Source organism: Mustela erminea, chromosome 5 (assembly GCF_009829155.1).
Source record: "Mustela erminea isolate mMusErm1 chromosome 5, mMusErm1.Pri, whole genome shotgun sequence".
NCBI lineage: Eukaryota > Metazoa > Chordata > Mammalia > Carnivora > Mustelidae > Mustela > Mustela erminea.
In genome coordinates, this window is record NC_045618.1 from 62,034,572 (window position 1) to 62,049,086 (window position 14,515).

Sequence of the window (14,515 nt, forward strand, 5' to 3'; positions counted from 1 at the left end):
GAGGAAGAAGAAGGCTTCGCACTGAGCAGGGAGCCCATTGCAGGGCTAGATCCCAGGACCCTGGGTCATGACCAGAGCTGAAAGCAGACACTCAACAACTGAGCCACCCAGGTGCTTAAAAATCTTTAAAAAAAAAAAAAAAACAAGTAGGAGTCCTACTACCACCACCACCCTCACAGCTACTATGAAAAGGTGTTCAAAGGGGTGCCTGGATGGCTCAGGTGGTTGAATGGCTGCCTTCAGCTCAGGTCATGATCCTGGAGTCCCACATCTGGCTCCAGCACTACCCACCCCATGGGGCTCCCTGCTCAGCAAGGAGTCTGCGCTTCTCCCTCTGACCTTCCCCCCTCATGCTTTCTCTCTCTCAAATAAATAAATAAAATCCTAAAAAAAAAAAAAAGAAAAAGAAAAGGTGTTCAAGGGACAAAGAGTGTTCACAGTAGCATACTCTGTGAGAAAGAACCCTTAGATAGCTGTCTGGAACTGTCTGCCTTGAAATAAGTCTGGATTGGCAGTCATTAGTTTGATGAGAGTTTCATCACTCTGTCAATTTTACTTCTCTCACAAAATAATCTTTCAAGTAGCAGTGGTTTCTGGTCTACAAGGGTCCTTTCCTTTCCTCATATCTGCCCTATTGGTTAAGAAATGAACAGCTGTATAAGGTCCCAGATCTCCCGCTCTCCCCACTCCTGCCCCCAACACTGACCTTTACTCCTCCTTGGAGGGCTTTCTGCCTTTGAGTTCTTGAAAGTAAGAACAGTTCTTGCTTCCCTTTTCTTTTAACCTATTTGGCTTGTCTGAAGCACACTGACCAGAAGAGCTTTCATATCTACTCTTTCTGGCAAACAGCTGGACCTACTTCTGCTAAGTGGCTTTTGCTGGCCAAAATGAAGAACAGAGCTGCATCTTGCAATTCCAAAATCCAAAAATCTCTGAGAACTAAAAATCGTCTGGACCTCTTTTGGCAACAAAACCCAACTGACATCTATTTATAGTCCTACTTTATTTCATTTAGAGTAATTATCCTCACATTTCCCTGTAGAAATGTGTTTTATTACAGTGTTTCCCAGACCTGTTTGAGATGTTCTATAATATAAAGAGTAGATACTGTGTTACATTTCCTAAAAATCTGGATTTCTGAATTCTGACATTTGGCCCCCAGGGTTCAGATAAGGGACTGCGAATGTACTATGACTCCATAGTGTTAAAATCAATTGCTAAGCAAGACCACTCCTTGCTGTTCAGATTCTTAACTGCCCACTGGCTGACTCTTTAGTAATGAGCACCAGTTCTTACACAGTAAAACCAAGATGATTAAAATTCCCTACCACCATTCTGCTCATAGTACCCATCAAAAAGGTAAGATAAAGGTCAATTCTCAAATATCCAGTCTTAAGAGTTAAGGTAAGATAAAGGTCAATTCTCAAATATCCAGTCTTAAGAGTTCCTAAGAGCAATATTAAAGGCAACAACAAAAATACAACATATTTTTGCAAATACTGGAATGAGGCAGAGGAGTGAGTTTACTACTACTACAAATCCCAATACGCACATTCAGGGAACATGCAGTTCTCACCGTTCAGAATCTCATGCCCAAAAAACATCTTCACTCCTGGAACACTTCGACCAGTCTCCACATTCTTCACTGTTATAGAAAATGATTCATTCACTTAATAAAAAATAGTATTTCCCCCAAATTATAAGAAAATATGCATCTCAAAAGTGCCATATCTAAGGGTGTTGGGGTGGCTCAGTTGGTTAAGTGTCCAAATCTTGGTTTCTGCTCAGGTCATGATCCTAGGGTCCTGGGATCAAGCCCTGTGTTGGGCTCTGCACTCAGTACAGAGTCTGCTTGATGATTCTCTCTCTTTCTCTTTCCTCTAGCTCTTGCTCCACTCACTGACCCTCTCTCTCTAAAATAAAGAAATCTTTTTTTAAGAAGTGCCATATCTGAGTTTTATAAAAATTACAAAATGATTTTCCCCGAGAAATGAAGAGTCAATAATAAATTACAAAGCTATAGCCTTGAAACAAGTAGGATAAAGAACAGAGGGAACCTGAGAATGGTCCAAGAGGAATTTAAAGGGCAGTAGTAGTATGGTGAACTTAAACTTCTCCCAAGACTATTCTAAGGCCCTGAGGCTCAGGACTGTTTATTTATTATATTTCTATTGATTTTTACCTCACCTAATTCCAGATAAAATTTTAAGGCAGCTGACTACTTCTAGAGTCCACACCCTGTTTTATGCCATGCTACATGCTCAAAAATACTGTCAAGGACAATAATCCAAATCCTGGTCCCAATATAGGGCTCTTCTGTGAGTAGGTAAGAGAGTTAGGAGAAGTTTAGATGTCGTATCTACAATACAATGTCATTGCTCTAGGTATAAGTGCTCCCAGCGGCTGCATATTTCCATATTGATCAGCGATCCAAAATAATTTTCACCCTCACTGTTTCACTGAAAATATTCTTACTAAGGTCAAAAATCAGAGATACCTGGGTGGCTCAGTTGGTTAAGTGGCTGCCTTTGGCTCAGGTCATGATCCCAGCGTCCTGGGATCGAGTCCCACATCAGGCTCCTTGCTTGGCAGGGAGCCTGCTTCTCCCTCTGCCTCTGCCTGACATTCTGTCTGCCTGTGCTTACTCTCTCTCTCTCTCTCTGACAAATAAATAAATAAAATCTTTAATAAAAAATTACAACTGCCTATTTTTCTTTTCTTTTTTCTTTTTAATGATTTTATTTATTTGTTTGACAGAGAGAGAGAGCGCGTGCGCGTGTACAAGCAGGGGGAGCAGCAGGCAGAGGGACAAATAGGCTCCACACTGAAGAGGGAACCCAATGTGGAACTTGATCCCAGGACCCTGAGATCATGACCTGAGCTAAAGGTAGATGCTTAACCAACTAAGCCACCCAGCACCGCCCCCCCAACTGCCTATTATAAGTTATAGTCTTATCACCCTTGGCTCCCATGTATCATTTGAAAGTACTGTTCTTTCCTTTCTTCTTTGGCTCATAGGATACTTCAAGTTTAGTTCTTTTCCTACTAATTTCCTAGAGCTACCAAACTGAGCACCGACTCAGAGCTAGGCACCATGCTAATTATTTGCCTACATTTAATTCTCCAGTAACATAATGAGAGAGGCATTTCATTATCTCTGTTATGGAATAATCTGAGACTCAGAAAGGTTGAATAACTTGGCCAGGGTCACACTGCTAATTAAAGACAGAGTCAAGATTCAAACCCAGGTCTCGGGTATTTAACAGGCAACTCTGAACAATGTTATACTGTCTCCCTCATTTGCCCCTTCCCATCTCTTCAACTGTCTCCACCACCTCTAACATACTGACCTCCCCTATTTCTTTTCTTTATTTTTTAATATAAGTAATCTCTACACCCAATGTGGGGCTCAAACTCATGACCCTGAGAAGAGTCACATGTTCTTTGGACTGAGCCAATCAGGATCCCCAACATCCAGATTATTTCTCTTAGCTCCACTCACATTTCCAGCTAATACCAGACTTACTGTAAGATCCTCAAACTGAAATCATTATCTTCTCCCAGTAACCAACAAACTTCCTCTTCCCATTTCTATCAGTTAATAACAGTACTATATACCTATCTTCTTCTGAGTCATGATCTTCTGAGTCATAAAGGTAGTGATGATTTTTCATTGCTATGTATTTATTTAAGATCATTTGTGTGGGGCTGGGGAGAGGCAGAGGGAGAGAGAAAGAATATTAAGCAGGCTCCACACTCAGTGTAGAACCCAACTCGGGGCTCAATCTTATGACCCTAAGGTCATGACTGGAGCCAAAATTAAAAGTTGGATGCTTAACTGACGGAACCACCCAGGCACACTTCTGTTGCTCTTTAATTATCTAATTGATTACTAGGTTACTTATCTTACCTCTTATGTATTCCTAAAGTCTGTCTTCTCTTTTTCCATTCCTTGCTGAGCCTTAGTTCTGACCTTAGTTTCCTTGATTGTCAAAATAGTTCTATCTCTGCTCTTTGCCTCTAGTTTCTCTCTACTTCAGTCCTTCCTTCACATTGCTGTCATAGTAAAAATACTCCCTGCTTTGTCCAAATAGTACATAAAATTTGTAAACAAGTGTAAAGAAATATGTTCAACTTCTTTAGGAATATTTTTTAAGCACACCAAGATGAAATATCACATTTTATCTATAAAACTAGCAAAAATTTAGGAAAGATACACATCAGCATTAAAAACAACAACAACAACAACAACGTTAGGGGCATCTGGATGGCTCAATTGATTAAATGTCTGCCCTAAGCTGAGGTCATGATTTCAGGGTCCTGGGATAGAGCTCCACCTCAGCTCTGCAGTGAGCATGGAGCCTGCTTAAGATTCTCTTTCCCTCTGCCCCTCCCCCACCCTCTCACCCTACTCACAAGCACTTTCTCTTCCTAAAAAAAAGAAAAAAAATTAAAAACATAAAAAGTTTAGACATTAAATTGGCATTTCAAGTAACATGAGAAAATGCTTTTTATCATATTAAGCAAAAAAAAAAAAAATATATATATATATACACCTAACTTATTATGTCAACTATATAAAATCTATGTAATTAAAGATCAGAGAGAAATATACCAAAATATTGCATTTAGACTGAATGCCTTGTTGAACAAGCATGTGGCATATCTTGATTGTTCTCAACTCAATGCCATTTATTCAGGCTAGCAATGTGGTGGTTCCTTGGACCGCCATGGCATCTCTTTAAGGGGACTGACTCAGCTGGGGGGAGTACCCTTCTACCCCTCTTTCCTCTTCCTCTTATCTGTAACTTCTACAAGCTGTCACATGATCTTGAAGTTTGAAGCCATGAAGATGATAGAGCAGAAAGATTATGGATAATACTGGATCTCTGCCAGCTCTGGGGTGATTCACAGCAACCCTGGAAGGCCTTCCTTCTTTTATATGAGAATAAACTCCTATTTTCTTTAAGCCATTGGCCATGAATCTGTTTCCAGCAGCTAAGCATTGTTCCTAACTAACACAGCATTAAAAATTTCAGGCAACGAGTCTGAAAATGTAGATGCCTCCCATTTAAAAATCTTTCAAATTGTGGGGTGTCTTCGTGGCTCAGTCAGTAGACCAAGCAACTCTTGATCTCATGGTCAAGGTCTCAACTAGGCCTAGAGACTACTTAATAAAAAATATTTCAAATTCCTCCTCATTGTTCTCAGAAGTATCCAAATGCTACAATATATTAAGGCCTTCTGATCAGTCCCATACCTACTTCTCCAGCCTTAAGTCTCACCACACCTCCAGAAAGAAATTCACTTGGGTTTTCTGAATGAACCAAGTTTTCATGTCTCTACATTTTTCGTATATGTTGCTACTTCTACATAAAACTATGGTTCTCTTGAAGTGTCTTGGGGCGCCTGGGTGGCTCAGTCATTAAGCGTCTGTCTGCCTTCTGCTTGGGTCATGATCCCAGGGTCCTGGGATTGAGCCCCACCTCAGGCTCCCTTCTCAGCAGGAAGCCTGCTTCTCCCTCTCCCTCTGCTGCTCCCCTGCTTGTGTTCCCTCTATCACTGTGTCCCTCTCTGTCAAATAAATAAATAATATCTTTAAACAAACAAACAAAAAAAGAAATGTAAATTCTTAGGCCCCACCCAGGCCTTTAGAATCAGAAACTCTTGGAAGGTGGCCCAGCAATCTGTGTTTTTACAAGTGCCCAGGTAATTCTGATACACAGATAAAATTTGAGAACCAGTGACTTAAAACACTTTCCACTCTTTTCCCATCCAGTTAAAACTTACCTTTGGGATGCGATCCCCACTATCCTAACCCTACCACTCCCAGATCTAAATTAACTGAAACTTTGTATTTTCATAGCATCTCACGCATCTATCAGAGAGGATATCAAACTGCCTTATACCTTTCTACTTGTTTATCTGTCTCTTTACCAGACTAAGTTTTTTTTTAAGGACAGGGACCATGTTATTCTTACCTATATCCCTGGTACCTATCACAGTGCCTGTGATACAAAACTACCAATAAATGATTACTGAATGAATTACTATTTCAAAAGTCTGATATAGTCCCATCCTGGTCCACAAAGGTCTATTTTAACTTATAATATGGCTTAACAATAACACTAATCTCTTAAATCCCATTTATACGTTTCAATTATAAACCTGCAATTTATGCCAGGTAAACAACTACCCTAGAAAGTCAATATTCTAGCTGAATAAAAACTATATATTGTATCTCAAAGGTGAACACATGTAGGAACTAGGAAGGTGGTACACCCAAGGAAGCATGGAAATTCTAAGCTCCTTCCCACAGACCTTAACTTATGCATCTCTTCCACCTGGCTGTTCCTGAGTCGTGGCCCTTATAATGAACAGAACTGAAGCTGGGAGGTATAGAGGCTACCTTGAGACCATGAGAATAATACATTATTCCTGAAGTGGCAAAAACTACAAGACACCTGGTCCCTCCTGGCATCTTTGAGCCACTGCCCTAGCAGCCTACCTGTGGACTTCCATGACAAAAATTAACACCTAGCTGTCTTTGTGAATTTTTCTGTTGAAGCCAAAAGTAATTCTATGCAGTAGAGCAGTTATTTTTAACTGCAATATGCATATAGTAGGAAATTTAAAAGAAGCACCCAATGAAAAACAATCTATACAATAAAAATTTCCACTATCATGTCAAAGTATAAAAATGGGAACAAGGGGTGCCTGGGTGGCTCAGTCGTTAAGCATCTGCCTTTGGCTCTGATCATGATCGGGGGCCCTGGAATCAAGTCCTGCAGAGGGAAATCTGCTTCTCTTTTCCCATTCCCCCTGCTTGCATTCCCTCTCTTGCTGTCTCTCTCTGTGTCAAATAAATAATCTTAAAAAAAAAAAAAAGTGGGGACAAGCCTGTAGATGCAGCTATGTTTACCATTAGAGAAAATAGCATTCTAATCTCTTAACTCTTCCCTAGAATACGAATGCCTCCCTCTCAGTTGCTAATGAAGCCCCCAGAGTCCTCACCCAAACTTAACTAATTTCTTAAAGGCAGAAGATAATGACAAATAAAATGAGACCTTTCTTCAGGACAACAATCTTGTTAGGATCCACATGCTGGAGAACTCCCTCAAATACGCCAGAAACCAAAGTGAGTTTCACCCTTCTCCACAAAATCTGATTGAGGAAATGGTAGTCACTGCTAGGATCCATGCTATTCGATTCCAAAAGCAGTCTTCAAATATCTTCTTTAAGTATCGAAACACTTGAAAATAAAAGAGATCTAGGATTTAAAAAATATTTTAGGGGAATGAGGTTCTTTTCCCTTTCCCCATACTTGGAAGGGACAAGAAAAAGAAAAATATGAGAGTAATTCAGTTTTGCACATCTTTTTAGATCAATTATGAGAAAAGGACTATTCCAAGCATCACCTCTATTTTATACATGGGAAACAAAGCTGTAAAACTTCAGGCACTGTAGGTTTGACTTCTTTGTCGACAGAATGGGGCAATACTACCATGCATACCTTAGTTAAATGGAACAAGCAGAACATTTTAGAGGCTTTTAAATAGCACATACATGTATCTTTTTATCACCAACCAAAAGAAGAAGAAAGAAAGAAGGAAAGAAAAGAAAGAAATTCTGAAAGAACAAATGAAAGAAAACCGATGCTGGCAAAATGTCTGCCATAAGCTGCTCACCCAGAAACATCTAAGATTTAAATTCTTCTGGCCTCTTCTACATTAGTAATACATCCAGAATTTGACAGTTACCAATCAAAGCATAAGTGACCTAGAACTATCACAATTTATGCATGATCAATCAGGCTGCCATGTCAGTGCATTTGAAGGGAGACAACACTAGATCAGACGAGGGCAGGTTAATCATGAAAAGGACTCAGTGAGACTAGAACCTTGGCCTTATGCTAAGTCGTCAAACCCTTAGATAAAGCTTAAAAGTAGTTTAAGTACTAAATAACAGTGGTTAGAGTTTGGTTCTTCCCTATCTCAAACCAGTTATGCATAACCCAACACTCAGAAGAGTGGGGAGGGGGTGAAAAGACGCTGAAGCCAGAGGAAAAGAAATGGTTCACGGAGATAGCTAAATTAGTTAACGGGTGGCTTAAATTAGTTAACGGGTGGCTTAAACATTTACAAGAAAACAAAAATATCATAAAAATAAAATGGAAGATTCCTAATTTTTAAGACAAAATAAGAAACTCCAAATAAACGGCGGGCCATACGCTAGGAATTCAATCTCGTCCACCGTTAGTTAGGTTATTTTTTCCCCGAAGGAAGTTTGGGAAATCCTGTCCCAATTTCAGCCAAATGAAGCTCGACTTCTTACAGCTTGAACTAAAAAAAGAGGTACTGCTGTGAAGGAAGAACTCTCGGGGAGTTCCAAGCTGGCGTTGGCGGTTATCAAAGGACAGAGACCAGAAAAACAGGAGAAAAGTACACACGACTGAAAACCCACACCGAAGAGCGGACGCCAGCCTGGCGGAACCAGAAGTCCCGGCTGTTTCCCAAGGAGCCAATCGGCGCGCGGCCCGGAGGCTGGCGGCCGAGCGCCCCCAGCGGCCGGGAGGAGAGAGGACCTCCAGGAAAAGGAGGAGGTGGAACTCCCAGCATGCAGTTCCCGAGAGACACACCCCAGCGTTGCCCCAGGAAACGTTTGGTCTATTTTTATAGTCTCTCTCTGCAATCCCTGCCACCTGTGGGTGGGATTTCCACTTATAGAGTTCTGTAAGAAACAGATTGGCTATGCTGCCTGCCTCAGGTTAGCTCGCTGTAAAGCAGTGGGTCGATGGCGTTTCCCTTTTAATTGCGGTCGGTAGAGCCAGAGTGGCATTGCCCTTTTAAGGCCGGTGGCATCATGCTTCCGGGGGCGTGGTCCGTCCTTAGGAATACCCGGCCCTGCGCTGGGCTGATTCATTCGGGGGCTGGAGCTGCAAGCGCCGACGTCGGCTCCTGCGCCGGGAGCAGCCTCGCTCGTCATTGGCTGGTTCTGGGGGACCGCCCCCCCTTGCCACCCCTGGGTTCCCTCTCTGGTCCGCAGTAGAAACACTGCCCTCTCGGTTCTTGACCCCTGGGCCTTTCTCCCTTCCCTCCCTCCCTCCCTCCCGCTGCCGCCGTCGCTTCAAACGCCCCTGCTCCCGAAGGAGCTCCTGGTTCAGTGATGGGGTCTCGGGCTTCCACGTTACTGCGGGACGAAGAGCTCGAGGAGATCAAGAAGGAGACTGGCTGTGAGTTCGGTAGGGGGTGGGAAAGCGGCCGGGCCCGTGTTGAGTGGCCTCAGAACCGACGGCGGCTTGTCGTTGAGGTCTGTTGTTGGGGTGCTCGGAGGTTGCCCGGTAGTGAGCAGCCTCCAGCGCTGCAGCTTCGTGGCCGAGGGCTGGAGAACCTGTTCGTAGAAGCTGGGCTCTGGCCCCTGTGGGGCTGTCCTTCCCCTCAAAGGCAGGAGTCGCGATCACCCTTAGAGCACAGGCATCGCTCTTTTTTCTTATCCCTGCTCATGAAAGTCCCCGAACTCCTTCCTTTTATCTTTCTTCTCGCCAACCTCGAATTCAGGAGTTCTGGATGGATCCTGTAGAAAACCCAGTCCGTTCCTATGACGTTTCTGGACAAGCACTTAAAGTCACTGTCAACTGTGGGAAATCATAAATAAATTCTTTCCGCAACTGGAAAGATGAATCCAGAAAGCAAGATCCTATAGTAAGGCTTTGGAAGACGTGCCCTGGTGACAGCAGACCTTTAAACAATGAGGGGTCTGAGAGTATGAGATTCCATTCTGAACCTGTGGAGAGAAAAGCACGGATACTGTGACCACCAGTTTTTTACTTAGACTGAGGATGCTTACTGTCCTAATTTCAGATATATTGATTTCTACTATGCTGGGGTACTTTATGCAGTCGCTATAGAAATTGGATGTGCTCCAAAATCTCAGTGCGAGTTTGTACTAGGCACTGATGTTTTTTATAGTCCAGTCTCTTCCTCATTAAACCGAACATAGGGGAAACAGGGCTTGGGGAATTCAGAAGCTCGGTGTGACATAATCACAATTTTGTATAGCCCTTGATAATGCACACACTATTTTTTCAGCAATCCATTATGACTCTAGTATTTTATGTAAGTTATGTAACTGTCTGAGCTCTGTTTCTTCATGATAACCTGTCTTTAATGATGAGGTGTCCAGTAATTCAGTGATCCATATGCAGGTAATATTGAAGGGTGCTGAGGGAACTACATAATTTCACAGGCAGTGGTGTGGCCTGAGAGAAACTGAATGCTGTCCTATGCTTTCGACAGATTGAGCTTTTAAAATCTTCAGTGTGGAAGAGATGTTATCTAGCCCCCACCCTTGGCAGATTGGTTTACTGCTTTTAGCATCCCCTAACAGATGGCCCATAGCCTCTCCATAAATACCTTTAGGGGTGATAAGCACACCACCTACTGATTTTGGATGAAAGACAGAAAGTAGTTAGCTGGTTATAATGTATAATACTTGTTCGGCTACTTGACCTTATGGTCATTTGATGACTCATTTTGACTCTTTAAGAGTAGAAATAAAGGTAGTTGGGAGTCAGCAATCATTTTATTAAATTTTGTGGTCATGACCTCTGACCACACTTGTAAATATAAGAACTGCTTTAGGTCTAAGGTGACACCAGAGTTAAAGCATTCATACTTAAAATAGAAAGTCAAATCATGAAGTGCAAGCCACAGTGAGGATGAAAAAAAGCTATTTTTGCCTCAAGATGAGGGAGCACTAATCCCATTTGGGCATATTTACATTTGACAAAATGGAAAGACCCTGGACTCTATAGGACTGGAGTTATTTTACTGCGTGGCTTGTGGAGGAACAGAAGTACATACTCCTGGAAGAGCTGTTGCCCTAGTTGCCAAAAAGTGAATCAAATCTTGAAGGAGATTCTCAACCACAAGCAATGCAAACGGATGTTAATCCAGAAAGCCTAATGAACAAGTAGTTATGGAATTTTTGCATTATCTGTGTGCTAGGTACTCAAAACAGATGGTGACAAAAGATGCCCATAGGAGTTAGGATTAGCATTACGACATAAGGTAGCTGAAATTGTGTGCCACGCACCTTCAGACTTCAGACTCAGGGTCTGTGGGCTGTCTTGGAGAGAGCAGGAGTTGGGCCCTGATCCAGGAATGAATGAATTAGATTTAGATAAATTAATTTAGGACATTTTAGGTGGCTTCCACGAGCATTCTACTCCAGCCTGCTACATAGCCGTCCCTTGATCCTGTTAGTGTCCATCACCACAGTTGATTTTTAAAGTAGTAATTTTAACATGATATAAAAGGTTTAGAAGACTAAAAACAGATACCCGAGAGGGAGGTGGAGAAGTGGGATTTGTCCAGTTTTCATCTGCTTCTTGTTCCATTAAGAGTTTAGGGAACTATCAGGGGTGCCTGGGTGGCTCACATGGTTGGCCATCTGCCTTGGGCTCAGGTCGTGATCTCCAGATCCTGGGATGGAGCCCCATGTCAGGCTCCTGGCTCAGCGGGGAGTCTGCTTCTCCCTCTCCATTTGCCTCTTCTCCAGCTCATGCTTTCCCTGTATCTCTCTGTTTCAAATGAATAAATAAAATCTTAAAAAAAAGTTTAGGGAACTATCAATCAGAAACACTTCAAGTTAAGAACAAGTAATACGTCTTACTACTCCCTTTGCCAGTGAGAAAATGTGGCATAATTGAGAAAAACTGACTTTATATTCAATATGAAAGCTTTGCATTGGAATTGATTATATTTAAACATATTTTCTGTAAGTCTAAATTGAGTAGAATTTCTGCATGACTGGCTTAGCCAGTATTTGAAATGTGATCTCTCAAGTGTTTGGCCAACTAATTCTAGGTAAGAATTACCTGTAAGCCTCAGTTTTGTCATCTGTAAATGGGAATAATAATATTACCTACTTCATAGGATTCTTAAGAGGATTAAATGAGATAAATTATATAATCTACTTAGAATAGTGCCTGATATATAAGTATCAGGTAAGTATCAGCTATTATTTTGAACCATAGATAAGAGTCATCTTTTTGGGAAAATATTTGTATGAACTAGTTATGAAACTATGTCTAGGGCTATATAAGTGGAGAGGTGACAGCATTTTATGCTTTTCGTATTTTCAGGGAGCATTGGACTAGAAATCAAGTTGTTTTCCCAATTCTACAGAAATAAAACTTTTAAAGGAATCGAGATCTTAATGTTTATAACAGTTTAAAAAAACATTGTCTAAAGAAAATTAAAACATTTTTCATTAAAAAAAATTTTTTTTTGAGAGAGAGATTGGCAGTGTGGGCCAGGGAGGGGCAGATGGAGAGAGAGAGAGAATCTTGAGCCAGCTCCATGCCCAGCTCAGAGCCCAGTGCAGGGCTCGATCTCACAACCCTGGGATCATGACCTGAGCTGAGGATCAAGAGTCCTATGCTTTACCACCCGAGGCACCCAGGCATCCCTTAAAACATTTTGTGTTGGCATAAACATTTGCTATATTGTTTTTGTCCTATTACCTTCTTTCACACATCAGCATTTTCATATACTAAAGCCCAGCTGAATAAAAGTTACCATTGGGGGGAAATCACAACGGTCTTGGGAGTTTCTATAATCTCTACTCTTAGTTCACTTAACTGTAGCAGTAAACTGGCTGTGAATTACTTAAAACCATTTTTTTTTTAATAGTCATTTAATCTGTGAGAAACAATTCAAGACAGTGGAGTAATAATAAATGCCCATTAATTTAATTTAATTATTATTTTTTACATTCATTTACTTTTAGTCTCTAGTTCTGGTGTGTGTCATGTGGTATGGGGGTGGTGTTAAACAGGTTTAGGAAGTAAGTTTTATAGGCTGGTGAGGTTTTGTTTGAGAAGGTATAGTGATGATAGAATAGTGGGTTTTTTTCTGTGGTTTCAACAAAGAACACAAGCCTGGCAAAGGCAATTGCTTGAGAATAAAATATCTCAAAATGCAAGAACCCCTTCACCTGCCAAGCCATGTTGCCTGAAGGTGCTATCTTCTGGCATAGGAAATCACATATAACTAACACCTTTAGCTGGTTTGGGGTTAAGGGATTTTGTAAAGCTATGTACTTTTCCTCCCAACTTACTATGAAAGATTTAAAATGCACAAAAAAGTTAAAGTAGTGTAATATCCATATACTTTTCACCTCAATTCAGCAGTTAACGTCTTGCTTTATCTACATATGGATAAATATATATAGCTTTAGCTGTGTATTTGCTTTATCTATTTATATTTGTATATCTATTTATCTTTTGGTGAACCATTTAAAAGGCAGGTGACAGAACACTTTGCCTCTAAGTATTTCTGCATGTATCTCCTGAGAATAAGGGTTTTTATTTCCCTATTTAACCTCAGTACTCTATCACACCTATGAAAATTGACAGTAATTTAAAAGTATTATCTACCATTTAGTCCATATTCAAATTTCCCCTATTAGAACAAGGTGGTTTGTTGTTGTTGCTTTAGTATCTTTTAAGTCTCTTAATCTATAGGTTCCCTTAGAGAGTAGGCCAGCTCTTGAAGCCGGCTGTCAAGGGAAACTGAAAGTGTTGGAGTGTGGAATGGTTGGGATTCAGGCTTCAACTTCTCAATCTTTTATCTGAGTTACCTTTGGTTGTACTAGTATGCTTTACCTAGGTTATCAGTCTGTTCTGTGTTAAGATTTAAGATAATGGTAAGGGGAAAATAACTTTTCTCTTACTCCCTTTTCATTTTATTCTTCCCTTTGTCATTCCTACCAAGTCCTTGGTACTTCTCTGAAATGCCTTTGTCCTCTGAGCATGAGGCCTCATGATAGAGAGTTCTGTAGTCGGATTGGCAGAGTCTTTCAAGTAATCTTCCAACAGTATAAAATAATTATTTGCCCATTAGTGGAGAAAAATATAGCTTCATTCAATACTTGACCATGTCCACACCCTTTTTGGAGAGGTCAACTCCAGAGACTTCCTTTCGGTTACCAAGAATTGGTGCAGGTTTGGGGCACCGATCCTGTTAGCCTAGTGCCTTCTGGTGAGACTAGTTTACTGGAAACCTTCTGGCTTTCTCTTGTGGCAGTTCCAATATCTTTCTGCACTTTGAAGTTGCTGTGAGCTCTGCACCTTGGAGATTGCTTTATATTCTTGTCATGGTGGATTTGGCACCTAAATTGAAGCTTGCTTTCCTCTTCCTCCTCCTCCTTTCTCCTCTTTCTTCTTAATAAACATTAGTTCTGGGGATGCCTGGGTGGCTTAGTTGATTAAGTGGCTGCCTTCAGCTCAGGTCATTATCCCAGGGTCTTGGGATCGAGTTCCACCTTGGGCTCAGCAGGGAAGTCTGTGTCTCCCTCTCCATCTACCTCTGCTCATGTTTTCTCTCATTCTCTCTCTCCCTCTCTTTCTCAAATTAAATAAATAAAATCTTTAAAAAAGAATAAATTCTGAAGTTTAGGACATAGATTGAGATTTAACCATATCGAGTTATATTAAAAGTTGACATTTGGT

At 41.2% G+C, this 14,515-nt stretch overlaps 2 protein-coding genes across 9 annotated transcripts in view; one reads left to right on the plus strand and one right to left on the minus strand.

Annotated features, from left to right (window-relative positions):
* Nucleotides 1–8,575, minus strand: part of EXD1 (exonuclease 3'-5' domain containing 1) — a 33,384-nt gene extending 24,809 nt beyond the window's left edge. The window contains exons 1-3 of one of the 8 annotated variants that reach the window (XM_032343333.1): nucleotides 8,464–8,575; nucleotides 7,068–7,252; nucleotides 1,577–1,645 (exon numbers count right to left, since the gene is read on the minus strand). In XM_032343333.1, the coding sequence (XP_032199224.1) occupies nucleotides 1,577–1,645; nucleotides 7,068–7,200 (202 nt within the window). In that variant the 5' untranslated portion in view covers nucleotides 7,201–7,252; nucleotides 8,464–8,575. The other 7 variants (XM_032343331.1, XM_032343328.1, XM_032343330.1 and 4 more) reach the window with 7 other exon arrangements.
* Nucleotides 8,576–8,909: 334 nt separating this feature from the next.
* CHP1 (calcineurin like EF-hand protein 1) overlaps nucleotides 8,910–14,515 on the plus strand; it is a 46,618-nt gene continuing 41,012 nt past the window's right edge. The window contains exon 1 of the mRNA XM_032343346.1: nucleotides 8,910–9,232. Coding sequence (XP_032199237.1) covers nucleotides 9,166–9,232 — 67 coding nt within the window. The 5' untranslated portion in view covers nucleotides 8,910–9,165. The remainder of the gene's footprint in view (nucleotides 9,233–14,515) is intronic.